Raw genomic sequence first — 16,298 nt, 5'->3', positions numbered from 1 at the left:
CTAGCCGTTTCCCTCTCAGTAAATAGCACCATTGTTAAACCAGTTGCTCAAGCTGAAAACCTAGAAGCACACTAATTTCCCTCCCTCTCTTTCAACCTGTCATTCCAAGTCCTATCATTTTCCGAACTATACAGAGTTATCTTACAGATGCTTTAACTTAAGCAAGTAATAGATGCCATCAAGCCTAAAAGCCAACGTATAAAGAAAGTATGAATGCTTTTAAGGGTTTACTCACCATGGATACAGAAGGAAACACATTGTTCAAGTGGCCAGGTAAGTGGGTGTTGACTCTACCAACACCATGGAAGATGAAATTAACCGAGAGCCACAGGGAAACACGGACAAGGAAGAATTAGGAAACAATGATACAGCGTCGCATGCATAAAGCATATGTACAGTACTATACTTTATGGATGATTTAAGAGATTTTTCAAAGTTAATTTTGGTTAGATGCAATCACTAGGACCTTTTGATCTTGAACACCAGGGCCCCTGCTTTTGCCCCCCTCTTTCTACAGGTCAAGGAGTCCACAGGACTACGGGGGTGTGTCCACCCTAAGCCAAAGACCACTTTCCAGAAACCCCAGACCCTAGAACTCCCTCCCCAGAGAAGGCCTGTATGGGTCTCTTCTCCAGGTACTTCCTCCTAAGCGTGCATACTGCCTGTGACTGTGGCAGGTGGAGCTTGGACTTGTGGGCTCAAGTGTCCACAGGTGAGTGTGAGAGGCCCCTCGTGGTGTGGGCTGGAACAAGGGTGGGAAGAGCATGGGACCAGGGTCTTCCATGTGTCGTCTTGCCTCAGACCCCACAGATGTGAGCAGCCACCCGGAATGCAATGTTTACTGCTGATCACTGGTACTCTCCCACTCTGACGGGAGATATGATTCCATTATAGCTCAAATCCAACTATTACAGCTACAAAGATTATAAACAATCAGTGTTTTAAAAGATAAGCAAAAATAAGAACATAAACTACACTCACAAATTTCTAACCTAGATAACCACTGTAACACCTTGAAGATTTTTTAACATCTATATGTGTGGAATATATATGTAAATATATGTAATATATATTCACATTTTAAAAACAAAATTGGATTGTATTACCATAGAATCTGTTTTCTTTTTTTTTTTTTTTTTTTTTTTTGAGTCAGAGTCTCACTCTGTTGCCTGGACTAGAGTGCCATGGCGTCAGCCTAGCTCACAGCAACCTCAAATTCCTGGGCTCAAGGGATCCTCCTGCCTCAGCCTCCCGAGTAGCTGGGGCTACAAGCATGCACCACCATGCCCAGCTAATTTTTTCTATATATATTTTAGTTGTCCATATAATTTCTTTCTATTTTTAGTAGAGACAAGGTCTCACTCTTGCTCAGGCTGGTCTCGAACTCCTGAGCTCAAATGATCCTCCTGCCTCGGCCTTCCAGAGTGCTAGGATTACAGGCATGAGCCACCGCGCCCGGCCAGAATCTGTTTTCTTGACTCAAAATTATATCATGTACAATTTTCTATGTCAGTAATACCCACCAAAAACATTATTTTTATTGACTAAATGGCATTCATTATATAGATTGCACAGGTTTACTATTGCACTATACAGGGCTAAGCTCTGGTATATACATCGTTGAACATGGTGCTTACAGTTTGATAGGGGAAACAGGCATTCAACAAATAAACAGGAAAAAACACATAATTTGTGGTAAGTGCCATGAAAAGAATAAGATACTACAAGAGAAAATAATAGGGGTTGCTGACGGTCTGTCTGAAGGAAAAGTCTGGACTTGAAGGATGAAGGATTTGGGGTGTGGAAATCTGGGGGAGAACATTCTAGGCAAAGAGAACAGCATATTTGAAAGCTCTGAGGTGGGAAAATGCTTAATATGATAATTACTAGGAGCTGAAAGATGGTCAGCGTGGCTCACGCTCAGTGAGGCTGGGACAAACGGAGCTGGAGGCCTTCCATGCAAGGAGTGTTGTATTTTCAATCCGTGGGAGTAACGTGACCTGACTTATACTTTAGAAAGCTTACTCTGACTGTTCTGTGTAGGAGAATGGCTTGGGGGACAAGAGTGTCATATTAGAGACTAGTAGAGGAGTACTGCAATAATCCAAACAGGGTGATGGGGGCATAGAGAAGAATCTTTGTGTCGTTCAGCCTTTCTATATAAATTGCTTCAAAATTAAATTCCCTGGAACATGTAATGCACCACTACTTCCACAAGATGGCAATGTCTTAGTTATTAAGCCACACCGGAGGGTTTCCTGGGGTTACTCGGCGCTTTGCATTATTCCTAAGGGTCTATATTTTTTATGTTTGATCTTTGCTTTGCATTGACATTTACATTCTCTTTAAGTCCCAAGCATGTAATAACTTTTATAGTTCTTGTGTTAAAATAATAATTTCAATAATTCCCCTGACTGGGAGAATGTGAAGGTCTCTGCCCACACATTTTCAGTTTCCCACTACTACTTTGCATCTTTTTCCATTTTTAAAAATAATGATAATCAACTAATATCCACTGCTATTTCTTGAGCACCTTTTATGAGTGAGTCATTGTGCTGGGTCTTTATATACATTACCTCATTTACTCTTGCAGAGTAGATGGTGTTCTTCCCATTTTACAGACAAGGAAACAGGCTAGGGAAGATTGGAAATTTGCCCAAAGTCACAATTATTATCTGCCAGAGCCTGAATTCAAGCCCAATCTCTTTAAACAAATTATTAAATGGATGAATTGGTAAATAAACAAATAAATGAGTAAATAAATAAGATGACTATGCATAGATGGATTGAAAAAATCATTTGTTCATTATAGATAATAAAAAATATCGGTTATAACAAAGTTAAAAATGCAACCCCAAATATGCAAGTATGACAAAATAGTATTCTCATTACCCAAAGATAATAACTACTAATTCTCCTTTGTGTGTGTGTGTGCATGTGTGTGGTGTGTGTATATCTATCTATTTATTATTTAATTCAGGTCATATTAAATATAAAAGGTTTTAGTAAATAAGATACATATTAAATAATTTCTATCTTCTGTTTTTCCCATAACATATTAGAATTTCCCAATGGTATTAAAATTTTCTTGAAAGCAGAACCAATAAATTTATAATATTCTTTCATTTGAATGTACTACATTCTATTCAATAATTCTCCTACAATTGAATTTAGCAATTTCCTTTCAAAATTCAGGGATTATTAGTAATGCTACAACGATCATCTTTGTATAGAAATCTTTGTTTGTATCTCTGCCCATTTTGTTAAAGATGCATTCCTAGAACTTGAATGGCTTATTAGATAAAAAGAAAAGAGCTTTTTTTTTTTTTTTTTTTTTGAGACAGGGTCTTGCTCTGTCACCTGGCTAGAGTGCAATGGCATCATCATAGCTCACTGCAGCTGGGCTGCAGTGATCTTCCTGCTTCAGCCTCCCAACCAGCTGGGACTTTAGGCGCACACCACCATGCTGGCTAATTTTTCTATTTTTTGTGTAGACAGGGTCTCTCCATGTTACTCAGGCTGGTCTCAAACCCCTGGCCTCAAATGATCCTCCTGCCTCAGCCTCCCAAAGTGTTAGAATTGCAGGCATGAGCCACTGATTATTAAGGTAATGCATTTTAATTTGAAAATATGTAGCAAATAAATCCAGAAAAGAGAGAAAAACTATGCTGCATCCCTGTAACCAGAATAACTACTTCTATGATTTTTGTGTTCATTTCCTGCTTTATTTATATATTTACACACCTCTATCTGTAGTAATTATCCATATATGTGCCCATTTTCACAGAAGTATAATAAAATAATAAAATACATACACAAAAATATTTCCATATTTTGCCCTTGCCATTTAACATTACATAAAGTTATATATATATCTGAACATATATATAAAATAGACATGTTCCATGCCATTAAATATTCTTCAGAAACATGACTTTTAATAGTGAAAGTATATTTCATTTTATTAATATTTTATCATTAAAGTTTTAGATTTATAATCTTTTTATTACAGAGATATCTTTGCCACACTACTGACTATTGCAACACAAGTGTCAGGGTCATTCTTTAAAATCCAAGTCAGGTCTCATCAGTCCTCTGCTCAAAACTCTCGAATGGCTTGCCATCTCACTCAGAATAAATTTCGAAGTCCCTACATGATTCGGCCCCATCCACCCACCTATTACTGTTCTCAACTCATTCCCTGCTACTCTCCCTCCCTTCCTTTGCTCTGCTCTAGCCATAGGACCTCCTGGCCCCCTGCTGTTCTTGGTGTATACCAGGCATACCTCAGGGCCTTTGCACTTGCTTCCAAGTGTCTCATGCCCTCACTTGTGTCCATTCTTAGTAAAAATGTTACCTCATCAGTGAGGCCTTCCATGAACTACTTATGTAAAATAATAACACCAGCACTACATTCCTTGTCTAGGTTAATATCCTTTATTTTTCTATATTGCACTTATTATCCTTTGACATATAAAATCACTCATTAACTGTTGTCTGTCAAAAAAGTCTGTGTAATTTTAATTAGAAGACTATTAGTTATGTAATTTAATATGTATACCCTAATTACCTAATTACAGTTCTTATCATGTGGAGGTCAATCATTTCTTACCAAAGTTTTTCATAGTTATTTTCTTTCTTTTTTTAAAAATTGAGATACTATTCACATATCATAAAATTCACCATTTTAAAGTGTATAATTCATGTTTTTTGGCATATTCACAAAGCTGTGCAACCATGACCACCATCGAACTCCAGAATATTTCATTGTCCCCAAAATAAACCCCATGTCTTTTAGCAAGCAGTCAATGCCTATTCCCCTCACCCAGCACCTGGCAACCACTGTTCTACTTTATTTCTCTATAGATTTGCCTATTCTGAACATTGCATGTGAAAGGAATCATACAATAGGTAGACTTTTTTGTTGGCTTCTTTCACTTAGCATAGTGTTTTCAAGGTTTGACCACATTTTAACATACCAGTATTTCATTCCCTTTTATGGCTGAATAATATTCTATCATGCAATACACTTTGTTTATCCATTGACCAGCTGATGGATATTTAGGTTGTTTGCACCTTTTAGCTATCATAAATAATGCTGCTAGGAACGTTTGCATACAAGTTTTTGTGTGGACATATGTTTTCAGTTCTTTGAGTATATACCTGGGGGTGGACTTGCTAGGTCATATGGTAACCCTCTATTTACCTTTTCTGGGAATGCTAAGTTGTTTTACACACCAGCTGCACCATTTTACATACCCAATAGCAATGTGTAAGGGTTCTGATGTCTCTACATCTTCGACATGTGTAATTTTCCATCTTTTTGATTATAGCCATCCTAGTGGGTGTGAAGTGGTATCTCATTGTGGTTTTTTGTTTTGTTTTGTTTTGTTTTTGATTTGTTTTAAGACATGGGGTCTTGCTTTGTTGCCCAGGCTAGAGTGTAGTGGCTCTTCACAGACACAATCCCACTAACCGATCAGCACGGGAGTTTTGACCTGCTCTGTTTCTTACCTGGGCTGGCTCACCCCTCCCTAGGCAACCTGGTCATTTCCCGCTCTGGGTAGATCACCCTATTAGTGCCAAACTTAGTGCAGACACCCGATTGGCATAGAGCGCTATAGCTGAAAACTTCCGGGCTCAATCTATCCTCCTGCTTCAGCCTCTAAAGTAGGGAGTAGCTGGTACCACAGGCATGCACCAACATCATTGGGGTTTTATTTTGCATTTTCCTAATGACTAATGATGTTAAGCACTTTTTCGTGTGTTTATTGGCTATTTGTATATGTTCTTTAGAGAAATGTCTATTCAAGTACTTTGCCCATTTTTTAGTTGGGTTGTCTTCTTTTTTGTCGAATGTAAGAGTTCTTTATATATTCTGGGTACTAGACTCTTATCAGATATATGATTTGCAACTATTTTCTCCCACTCTCTGGGTCTTCTTTTCTTTTTTTTTTTCTTTATTCCCCCAACCCCCCTTTTTTTTCTGAGACATTGTCTTGCTCTTGTCGCTCCAGCTAGAGTGCAATGGTGTCATCATAGCTCACTGCAACCTCAAACTCCTGGGCTCAAAGGCTCAAATGATCCTCCTGCCTCAGCCTCCACTCCAGAGTACCTGGGACTACAGGCACGCACCACCGAGCATGGCTAATTTTTTTATTTTTTGTGGAGACAGTTCTCGCTGTTGCTAAAACTGGTCTTGAATTCCTGAGCTCAAGTGAGCCTCCCACCTCGGCCTCCTACAGTGCTGGGATTACAGGCGTGAGCCATCACCCCTAGCCTGGCCTGGGTTATCTTTTCACTTCCTTTGAAGCTAAAAGTTTTTAATTTTGATGAAGTCAAATTACCTATCTTTTCCTTGATTACATGTTCTTTTGTTATCCTATCTAAGAAACCATAGCCCAATATAAGATCACAACAATTTAGCCCTAAGTTTTCTTCTGAGTTTTATAATTTTAGCTCGTACATTTACGTCATTGATCTATTTTGAGTTAATTTTGTCTGTGTTGTAAATGGAGCGAGGTAGGTGTCCAACTGTCTTCATGTGACTATGGATATCCAATTGTCCCATCCACCCTTTGTTGAAAGACTATTCTTTCCCAATTGAATGGTCTTGGCACTTTGTCAAGGTCACAATCAATTGATCATAAATGTATGGGTTTATTTCTAGACTTGAAAATCCATTGGTCTCTATGTCTTAGTTGAGCTTTTGATAAATAGTGGAGTGAAATGAATACATTTTATTCTCTAACAAGTGCCTGGAGTATAGTTGAACACTGGCTCATGCTTTTTACCTGTCATCTGTCATGAATAAGAGATTGACAGCCTCTTCTGAGACATGAGGATCTTACGAAGGGCATACACCTGAAAAGAGAGTATAATTCTGATCTGCTCCCAGAGTCTCCTTAGAGACAAATAAGGTCCAAATTTCAATCCACATGGCTTGGCTAAAAGAATGTGAAGCCTAGTAATTTTTAGGCAGGTATAACTCTGTACACCCATCTCAGCATCCTGAAATTCACACTATTGAGTCCCTAGTCTATGATGTGCGCCATAGAGCAGCTTTGATTTGAGGACTTTTATTTCTTCGCATTTTTCCAACATAAACTATTTGCAGCAAGGTTACCAAAGACAGTAAGTTGATTATATGAAATTACCATTTTTTATAGGTCAAAAACTGTTGAACGGTGACGTGGTTTTTGAACAGTTGATTTATAGCCCTTCTCTTTGTCCATAATTAGCTAGTAGGTCAACTATCTCTTCAAGCCTTCTTATTAAAGGTAATAAAACCTTATCATTTGTGTGTAATAGAATGATCAGTCTTTCTGTTTGGCTTTGTTGAAGGTGGGGGTGGAGAGGCATCTGTAGGAGTGCAGAAAACTCATACAAAATATTAAGTTATTAACAAGCAAATTATAAAGAAGGCGGCAGAGACAATTATACCCTGGGCCTGGAAGCTTCATCCTTCAGTCTTTAGGGACCAACACTTTGTTGCAATATGTTCTGCTATAACGATGCAAGATTGATCTCTCTCTTCCTGTTTACTACTGCCAGGGATCCTAGAATAGCATGGCATAGTTTGTGTCTGGTAATGTTCAATCTTGATGACAGCTGGCACAAGAAGCATAAGCCTGAACCCTGGAACAAAGATGGTTTTCTGCTCAGCACAATTTCTACTACAGTGTATTATATAGCAAGCTCAGAAAGATAGCCCAGACTTCTAAATAAATTTATTCCTTTTTAAGTTGTTAAAAATGGAGTCTTCCATTTGACCTTATAAAAATTGAAAACTTCTGTTCATTGAAAGACACCATCAAAGGAGAGAAAAGGCAAGCCACAGACTAGAAAAAGATATTTGCAAAACACATATTTTATAAAGGGCTCCTACCTAAAATTTATAAAGAACTTCTTCAAATCAATAAGAAAAAGACATGCAACCCAAACGGATAAAAGACTCAAGCAGGCACTTAACAAAAGAACATAGCCAAGAGGATAGAGCATATACAATGATGCTTAACATCTTTAGTTATCAAGGACATGCAAATTAAATTACAATGAAATACCACCACATCCCCACCAGAATGGCTAAAATTAAAAGTTTTGCCTAGACTGTGAAGTAACTGGTACTCTCATACACTACTCATGGGAAAATAAATCAGTACAAGCACACTGGAAACCTCTTTGGCTGTACTGATTAAAGCTAAAAATAAACATATATCATAAGACTCAGCAAGTCCATTCCTGGGTAGGTACCCAACAGAAATGTATACACATGTGCACCAAAAGACATGTTCAAGAATGTTCATGGAGGGATTACTTATAATAGCCCCAAACTGGAAATGACTCAAATGTCCAAAAACAGTAGGATGGATAAATAAATTATAGTATATTCATACAATGGCATACTACACAGAAATGAAAAAGAATGAACTACAGCTAACGTGAAACAACATGAACAAATCTCACAGACACAATGTTGAGAAAAAGCCAGACACAAAAACGTATAGTAGTATGATTCCATTTCAATCAAGTTCAAGAGCAGGACAACTAATCTATGGCAAAAGAAGTCAGAATAGTGGTTACTTTAGGGAGCGCTTTGGGAAGGGGCATGGGGGAGCCTTCTTGGGTGCTGGAAATATTCTACATGTTGACCTGGATGGTGTTACATGGGTACATACATGTGCAAAAATTCATTGGCCATGTATGCTTAAGATTTGTGCACTTTAATGTATTTAAGTTATAACTAAATTTCAGAAAGGCATTTTAAAAAATAAAAGTCTTCCAGACACCATCCCCTACTCTGTATAGTTGGGCGACTGCCCCTTCTCATCCCCAGCAGACGACTAGAGGGGTATTCTCTGAAGTGGTTAAGACAGAACAGAAACAGGGGTACCACACTAAATCAGGGGGATTAAGGAAAAGTCTATATGCCGAAAGTAGAGAACCTGCAGCCTTCCTCCCTCTCCTAGCTCCCAGAATTCTAGCAACCAGACCTTTACCCAACAGGCAGGAAACGGGAAAATTATTCTCTGGGGAATCTGACCACCCCAAAGGAAAATACCCAAGGATGCCAACGTAGGGGGGAGGTTCTCAAACTACCAGGCCCAGTCAGGTCACTCTATAATGAAGCATTTCTATGACCCACAAATGAAAAAACTTCCAAGTAGTTTTAGTACTCCATTCTTAAATAAGAATTACCAGTCCTTGGGGCAAGTCTCTACTGTGGAAGAAACCAAAACAAAGAGAAAGACGATGACAACAACAACAACAACAAAACAACTTGGGGGAAACAGACTGTAAGGTAGAAGATGACTTTTTTTTTAAATTACTAAACTCAGATAAATAATAGAAAAGATTGTATTCATGAAAATAGTTCACTATTTAAAAGAGGAAGACTCAAGGGACCAAAAAAGCACTTTTGAAGATTAAAAATATAAAAAAATGTAAAACTCAGTGGAAGGGCTGGAAGATGAATTTGACGAAATGTCTCAGAAAGTAAGGTTGGAACAAGCATGAAAAAGATGGAATTAGAGACCTATTCCAGGGAATTCAACACTGAAATAACTCCTTGATATCATACAAAACCCAAAACTTTCTTTGTCCAGCTAATTAGATGTAGCCTTGAACTTTAAGTCTGAGAAGGATGTTCTGGCCTCCCAAGGTATCTAACACAAAGAGAAAATTCAGAAAGCTTTGAAGTGAGTGTTCTGATCACGCCTTGGGATGAACTAGATTATGCTGTTTTTTATGTTCGAGGGTAGTGGGAAAGATATAGCATCAAAGTGTCATATGAAATCTTACTCATCAGACTATGCACTTTAGTTTTAAGGGCTGCATTTTGCTTTTTAAATAATATTTTAAAATTTAAAAATAGGAGGACAGCTAAATGTAATATAGTCTCCTAGATGGACTCTTAGAACAGGAAAAGACAGTAGGGAAAATTAATGAAATCCGAATAAAGTATGGAGTTTAGTTAATAGCTATGTACCAATGTTGGTTCACTAATTATGACAAATGTGGTGATGTAGGATGTTGGCAATAGGGGAAACTAGATGTGACGTAGATGGGAGCTCTCTGTATTATCTTTGCAACTTAAACATAAAACTATTCTAAAATTAAATTATTTAAATTGAAAAAAATAGGAGGAAAGAACTTTTATCAGACAAATCACAACTCTGTTAGACAATCACAACTTTGGCATAAGCCTAGTGTCCAGACCACGTGACTGTAACTAAGCTACAACCAGTATCAGATGTCAGTCTAATCATAGGTCCTGTTATTTTCAGTGGTGGGGAAAAAAATCATGAAAGTGGAAACTGCAAGCCAAAATATGTAAAATCATAAAAATGGAACTGATGAGATAGCTGGGTTTAGATGAGGTGCTGTGGAAAACAGGAAGGCGTAATTTCTTGTGTGAGGAACTGATGTAGTGAAAGCAGTGATTTAGGGATTTATCTATCTGCAGTTTGCCAAATGGATTACAGTTGGGAAGAAATCTGAGGCAGGGGTGGGGGATCAGTAACATGGCAGTAACTTGCATGTGAAACTAAAGCCTCAAGACTAAAACCCTAAAATGAGAGTTTTGGTAAGGGTTTCAAGCAACGTGATTCTTAGTGCCACATACAACTTGTTTTAAGCATCTGGGGACAAGCAGGGCCTATCGTGGAGACAGGTGTACAGGAGATCTTAGCTTGACTCCATTAGATATTTGAATCACGGAACAACTTCATGCCCCCTTGTTCCAAGTCCAAGCTCTCCTGGTATCTTATGGTCAGGACTGTATCTTGTCACCTCTGCTTGTCCTGCAGTGGCCCTGGGCTTGTTTTGACGGTCAAGATGAGCCTACACTTATTTTAAATTTTTAAGCCATCCTAATGGGTTTTTGAAAACTTTTCATTTGGAAATAATTCCAAATTTATACGAAAGCTGTAAGAATAAGAATGATACATAGAACACCATATGTTACATATTTTTATACCTATTATTAAACATTTATTTTACTCCATTTGCTCTTTCTTTCTCTCTCTCTCTATATATATGTACATGTGTGTATACACCTAATAATTTTGAATCATTTGAGAATCATATGCAAACATCATTGCCCTTTAGCCCCAAATACTTCAGTGTGTGTTTCCTAGGAATAAGGATATCCTTTCACAGAGCCACAGTATAGTTATTACCTTCAGTTCATTACTCAGTCTCTGTTTCTTGAACTACGGGAACATCCACTATCCTGGTCTGACCTGTCCCATGGCCAACTGAATCACAGGAGTGAGAAATTTGAAGTTTCGTTTGAATTTTAGGTTTATGTTTTTGAGAGCACCATAGAATCAGATTTTTCAGATTAGCTTGAAATTTGACTCAGTATGGGTTTGTTTGACTCAGTTCAGCTATTCTATTATAAAAGCCTCCTTTTCAAAGAATAATAATAATGCCAATAACGGCAAGCACTAACCTAGCCTTCCTTACCGTGTGTCTGGCACTGTTCTAAGCACCTTGTAATTATTAACGCATTTAATCTTCCCAGCAGCCCTAAAGAAACCATGATTATCTCTGTTTTATACACAAGGAAATGTAAGCACAGAAGTTAAATAACTTGCCCATAAATACACAGCTGATAAGGGGGTAGAATTAGAATTGGAACCCAGCCTCTCTCAGATATCTTTTAAAATTTGTTAATCTAAGTGTGTGTGTGTGTGTGTGTGTGTGTGTGTGTGTGTGTGTGTGTAGTCTTCTTATATTTCATAATGTTTTCTCTAAAGATGATCCCTATCGATTGCCTGTCATTGTGTTATGTTCCCCTAGGGGAAAAGCATTCATTTTCTTGATGTGTTGACTTTTCAGCTGAAGAAAAGGTGACTGGTCTCATGAGCCCGGAAGAATGAACCCAGAGGAGATTGTTTACACGAAGTTCTCCCACCCACCAGCTGTTGAGAGTCTGCGGAAGAAGAGGAGGATCTTATTACTTCAATGAAAGCATGCAATGGAGGTTCCCAAGCCACCAACAGCCAAGTGGATTTGGTACAGTGGGGCTGTCTAATAAATGATTCATCAAAAGTGTTTGATACAAACCTGTCTTGCAGCAGTGTCTTCAAATTTACTGTTGCTTTCTCTCTAGCCTCGTGTATGTTTAAGCGAGTCCCTCTTCTCACTCTAGTGCCAGTACTGGCCTGCAGGCTGGATCCACCATGAAATTCTAGTTCAAGCTGAATCTGTCCTCTCTGACTCTGCTATTTATAGCGTCAGTGTGGGTTAATAAGCACTATTTATTGAGTGCCTGTTCCATGCCAGGCATTAGGCTGGGTGCTTTACATCCATTTAAACTTCACAAAAGCTTTGTAAGGGTACACCTGTCATCTCCATCTTGCCTATGAAGAAATGGAGGCTCAGAGAGGTGGTGTGCTGTGTTAGACCACACAGTTGCCAGAGTCAGAATTCAAATCTAGATCTAACTCCAAAGCCCCTCCACTCTAACACTGTTTTATTTATTATTGCTCCAGAGATAATTACCCCATCTTATTAGCACTGGTATTATTTACGCTCATGAACAGGGGTAAGGATGGCAGTGTGTGTGTATGGGCAGTGTCTGAGACAGAGGATCAAGGAGTCTTTAGAGGCACAGAAGAATCACAGAATTATTTTCTAAGAAAAACAACACAGTGTTATTTTAGATCAGGGGTTGATTAAATATGACCTGTGAGTCAAATCCAGCCCCAGCCTATTTTTGTAAATAAAGTTTTATTGGGAACACAGTCACACCCAATCCTTTATGTCTATGGCTTTTGCTCTACAGTAGCTCATTTGCATAGTTGTGACAGAGACCATATGGCGCTCAAAGCCTAAAATATTGACTCTCGGCCCTTTCAGAAAAATTTTGCTAACCCCTGTTTCAAATGACTTTGGAAGAACTGTTTTCATGAAGGCTAATTTATTATTTCTTCCATCTGACTGAAATACTAAAGATAATTACTATATTCTAATGGTGGTGGTGGTGGTGGTGGAGTTGGGGTTCGGGAAGGCTGTAGAGATCTAACCAGGAAAGGGAAGGGGCAGAGAGTAGAAGGGAGAAGTCTAGGCCTCTGGGTCCCCAGGTCAACTCCACATCCCAGACTCCTCCCACTCATGTCCTTCCTATTCCTCCTGCCAAATCAAGTGTCCAAAATAACTCGTTGCTCATAAGCATGTAAGTGGCTTCCCACATATGATATGCTCAAATCCCAACTCCTCAGCTTGGAATTCAAAGACCATAACAATTTGACCCCTACTAATCTTCCTATCCCATTTTTTTCCTTTTCTTTTAATCATGAGGATATCATGCCAAATTTGTGTTTATAGTTCAAAGCCTATTTTCTTGTCTTTGATTCACTTTTATGTAGCAGAAAAATAAACATATACTACTTGCAGCTGTGTCTTAGTCCATTTGGGGTGCTATACAAAATACAATTGACTGGGTAGCTTATAAACAACAGAGATTTATTTCTCACAGTTCTGGAGGCTGGGAAGTTCAAGATCAAGGTGCTAGCAGATTCAATGTCTGGTAAGGGCCTGTTTCCTGGTTTGTAGATGGCGCCTTCTTGCTGCCTGTTCAGGTGGTGGAAGGGATTAGGGGCTTCTCTCGGGTCTATTTTACTCATCCCATTCATGGGGGCTCCACCTTCATGACCTAATCACCTCCCAATACCATCACCTTGGGGTTTAGGATTTCACCAAATGAATTTTAGGGGGGACACAAACATTCAGACCATGACAGTGTTGCATTTTATAACAGGAAGGCAGGCTGAACTTTCATATGTGATGCCATTTTACCCAAGCTAAAAGGTATAAACAAAAGAAAAATTTATAAATGAATTAGTTTTCTACAGTAGACACTATCCAATTGTATTTAGAAAAAGTATTTTACTATTTTTAAAATTGTAATATCAGAAGCTTTTTCTCCCATTGCTATGTATTTTTCATAAAGATGACTTTTTGTGGCTGGAGAATATTCCATCTCCTATATGTTCTAAAGTTTTCCTGACACATCCCAGTATTTGGGCATCGGAGGTTGCTCTTTCCACATGTTTCATCTCCTACTTCCGTTCCTTGTGGTTGTTCTTCTCATTGTTTCCCACCTTTGCTCAGCCTGTTTCTTTGGCTTGGAAAGGATCCCGTCTTCCCTTCCTGCCTGCCTGTCTTAAGTCTTTCCCTCCTAGCTTAAATCCTGCCACCTTTCCCCCTCAAATCTTTTGTCATGGAAAAATACAGCTTGACCTTCAGTATGCGGGATGGATTTCAAGAGGCTTATTTTTCCAGGAAGTGCTGACATAGTTCCATCTTCACCTGGCAGCAAAGGCACTGCGGTATCGAAGGGCTCACAGATGCTATCATTTCCCTGGTGCTGTACCTAGGAGAATGGCTTATTTTAGAAAATAATAATAGATAGCTAACAGATGAATTTTCTATACGTCTGGCATTATTCTAAGCCCTTTACATATGTTGAGTCACTTTTCTTCATAACATATAACCATGTCCCTATCAAGTGGACATGGTTAATACTCTCGTTTTACAAATAAGAAAATTGAGGTGCAGAGAGGTTAAGAAATTGCCCAAGGCCACACAACTGGTAAGTGGTAGACTTGGGATTTGAATTCAGACAGTCTGGCACGAGTCTGTGTGCTTCACTAATGAAATGGAAGTGCAGCTAATTCGCTACGGCCCTTTGTCTCCCTAGTCACAACCTGGTCCGTACCATTTTCAGAAGATACGCAGAGGGAGGGGGCTGCCGGGCAGCGTTCTCACTAGGAACAGTGAGGCTACTCCTCTGTGTTGGAGAGCCCTGGCTGGGGGCCAGCAGCCTTTCACAATGAGGAGATGGACAGGCAGATAGATTTGCTTTGTTCTTGGTTATTCTCTGAATATGATGAGTCCAGAGGCATGACCAGAGCCAAGGCAGGGTATGTCGGAAGCACTTGTGCCTTCTAGACCTACTCATCTCAGCGTCCCCGGTGCCTAGCATAACGCAGGCCATCACACATGCAGAACGTATTGTGACACAGTAACATCATAATGGCTAGAGTTTAGCTAACCACCCCTCTCAGGCCCTCCCTCAGAAAGGAGTGGGGCCTGTTGCAATGGACCACATGGGGGTGAGGGTGGGGAGAGGAAATTCAGGGAGGCTTCCAAAGGTGAGTATAATTACAAAACTGAGTCAGAAAGGGAATGAATTGTTATTGGCCTCTAGTTAAGAGAAGCATGGAAACTCAAGGTTCAGGAAGATGTTAAAAGTTATCTCTACTAGGTACCTTTCCAGTGTCTAAATCACCCTATGACAGCTCTGCTAAGCAAATTGCCCAACCCCTGCTTGCATACCTGTGCTGATGGGGATCTCACTACCAAACATAGTCTATTCCAGCTCTGTATGGCTCTGTTAGAAAGTTGGACGCTTTGCTGAATGGGAATCTGTCTTCCTGTAGCTTCCACAGAAAGGGTGCAAATAGGGTCTAATTTTACCTATGGGATGCTAGAGAACATCAGCTCCTCTCCCACACACCAGCCCCAGAGAAATTTGAAGTTAATGACTATATCCTCCCTGAATTTTTCCTTTGAAGCTAAATACTAACAGGTGCTTTCATTGTGTCTCTTCTCACGTGGTTTCTAGGCCCTTCGCAGTCACGTTTGTGTGCGCTGACTGCTTCCCACTGGGCTCAGCGCTCCCCAAGTATGGAGCTAGACCACCCCATGGCATGCCAGCCCGCATCAGGGCGGAACCACTCTTTCCCTCCTAGGAGACTCCATCTATAACGAGTACCTAGCATCAGAAATTAGTGCTCTGACTTCCAAGGGGTTCCAGGGCTTTTGAGTGAGTTTGGTTTGGTTTCCCTCCTAGGAGACTCCATCTATAACGAGTACCTAGCATCAGAAATTAGTGCTCTGACTTCCAAGGGGTTCCAGGGCTTTTGAGTGAGTTTGGTTTGGTTTTTAGTAAGAAAGGGGCAGGAAAAACAGAATTAATTAGGTTTTTATGGTTGGGAAGAGATGACAGATAATAGGTAACTTTTTTGAATGCTTACTACGTGCCAGACAGACCTGTGACAAACACTTAACATGAATTATGTCATTTAATCCACTTCCCAATCCTTGTAGGTGCCACTGTTATGATTCCTATTTCACAGCTGAAGAAACTGAGGATTAGAGAGGCCTTGGGGTCTTCCTGGGCTGGGTGGCATATGCTAAGACTCAGGACAGATGTATTAGCAGAGAACAATGGGTGAAGATTTGGGGCTTCAACTAAGGGCAGCCTCTGGCTAGTGATTATGCCT

At 39.5% G+C, this 16,298-nt stretch overlaps 1 protein-coding gene across 2 annotated transcripts in view; it reads left to right on the top strand.

Moving 5' to 3' along the window:
* The window catches only part of SLC44A1 (solute carrier family 44 member 1), a 164,522-nt gene extending 151,119 nt beyond the window's left edge, over positions 1 to 13,403 (top strand). Inside the window, exon 16 of one of the 2 annotated variants that reach the window (XM_045563114.1) lies at positions 11,845 to 13,403. In XM_045563114.1, the coding sequence (XP_045419070.1) occupies positions 11,845 to 11,859 (15 nt within the window). In that variant the 3' untranslated portion in view covers positions 11,860 to 13,403. The remainder of the gene's footprint in view (positions 1 to 11,844) is intronic. The other variant, XM_045563111.1, reaches the window with a different exon arrangement.
* The last annotated feature ends 2,895 nt before the right edge of the window (positions 13,404 to 16,298 follow it).

The sequence above is a fragment of the Lemur catta genome, chromosome 10 (genome assembly GCF_020740605.2).
Source record: "Lemur catta isolate mLemCat1 chromosome 10, mLemCat1.pri, whole genome shotgun sequence".
Classification (NCBI taxonomy): domain Eukaryota; kingdom Metazoa; phylum Chordata; class Mammalia; order Primates; family Lemuridae; genus Lemur; species Lemur catta.
This window is presented reverse-complemented; position numbering and strand designations above follow the sequence as displayed.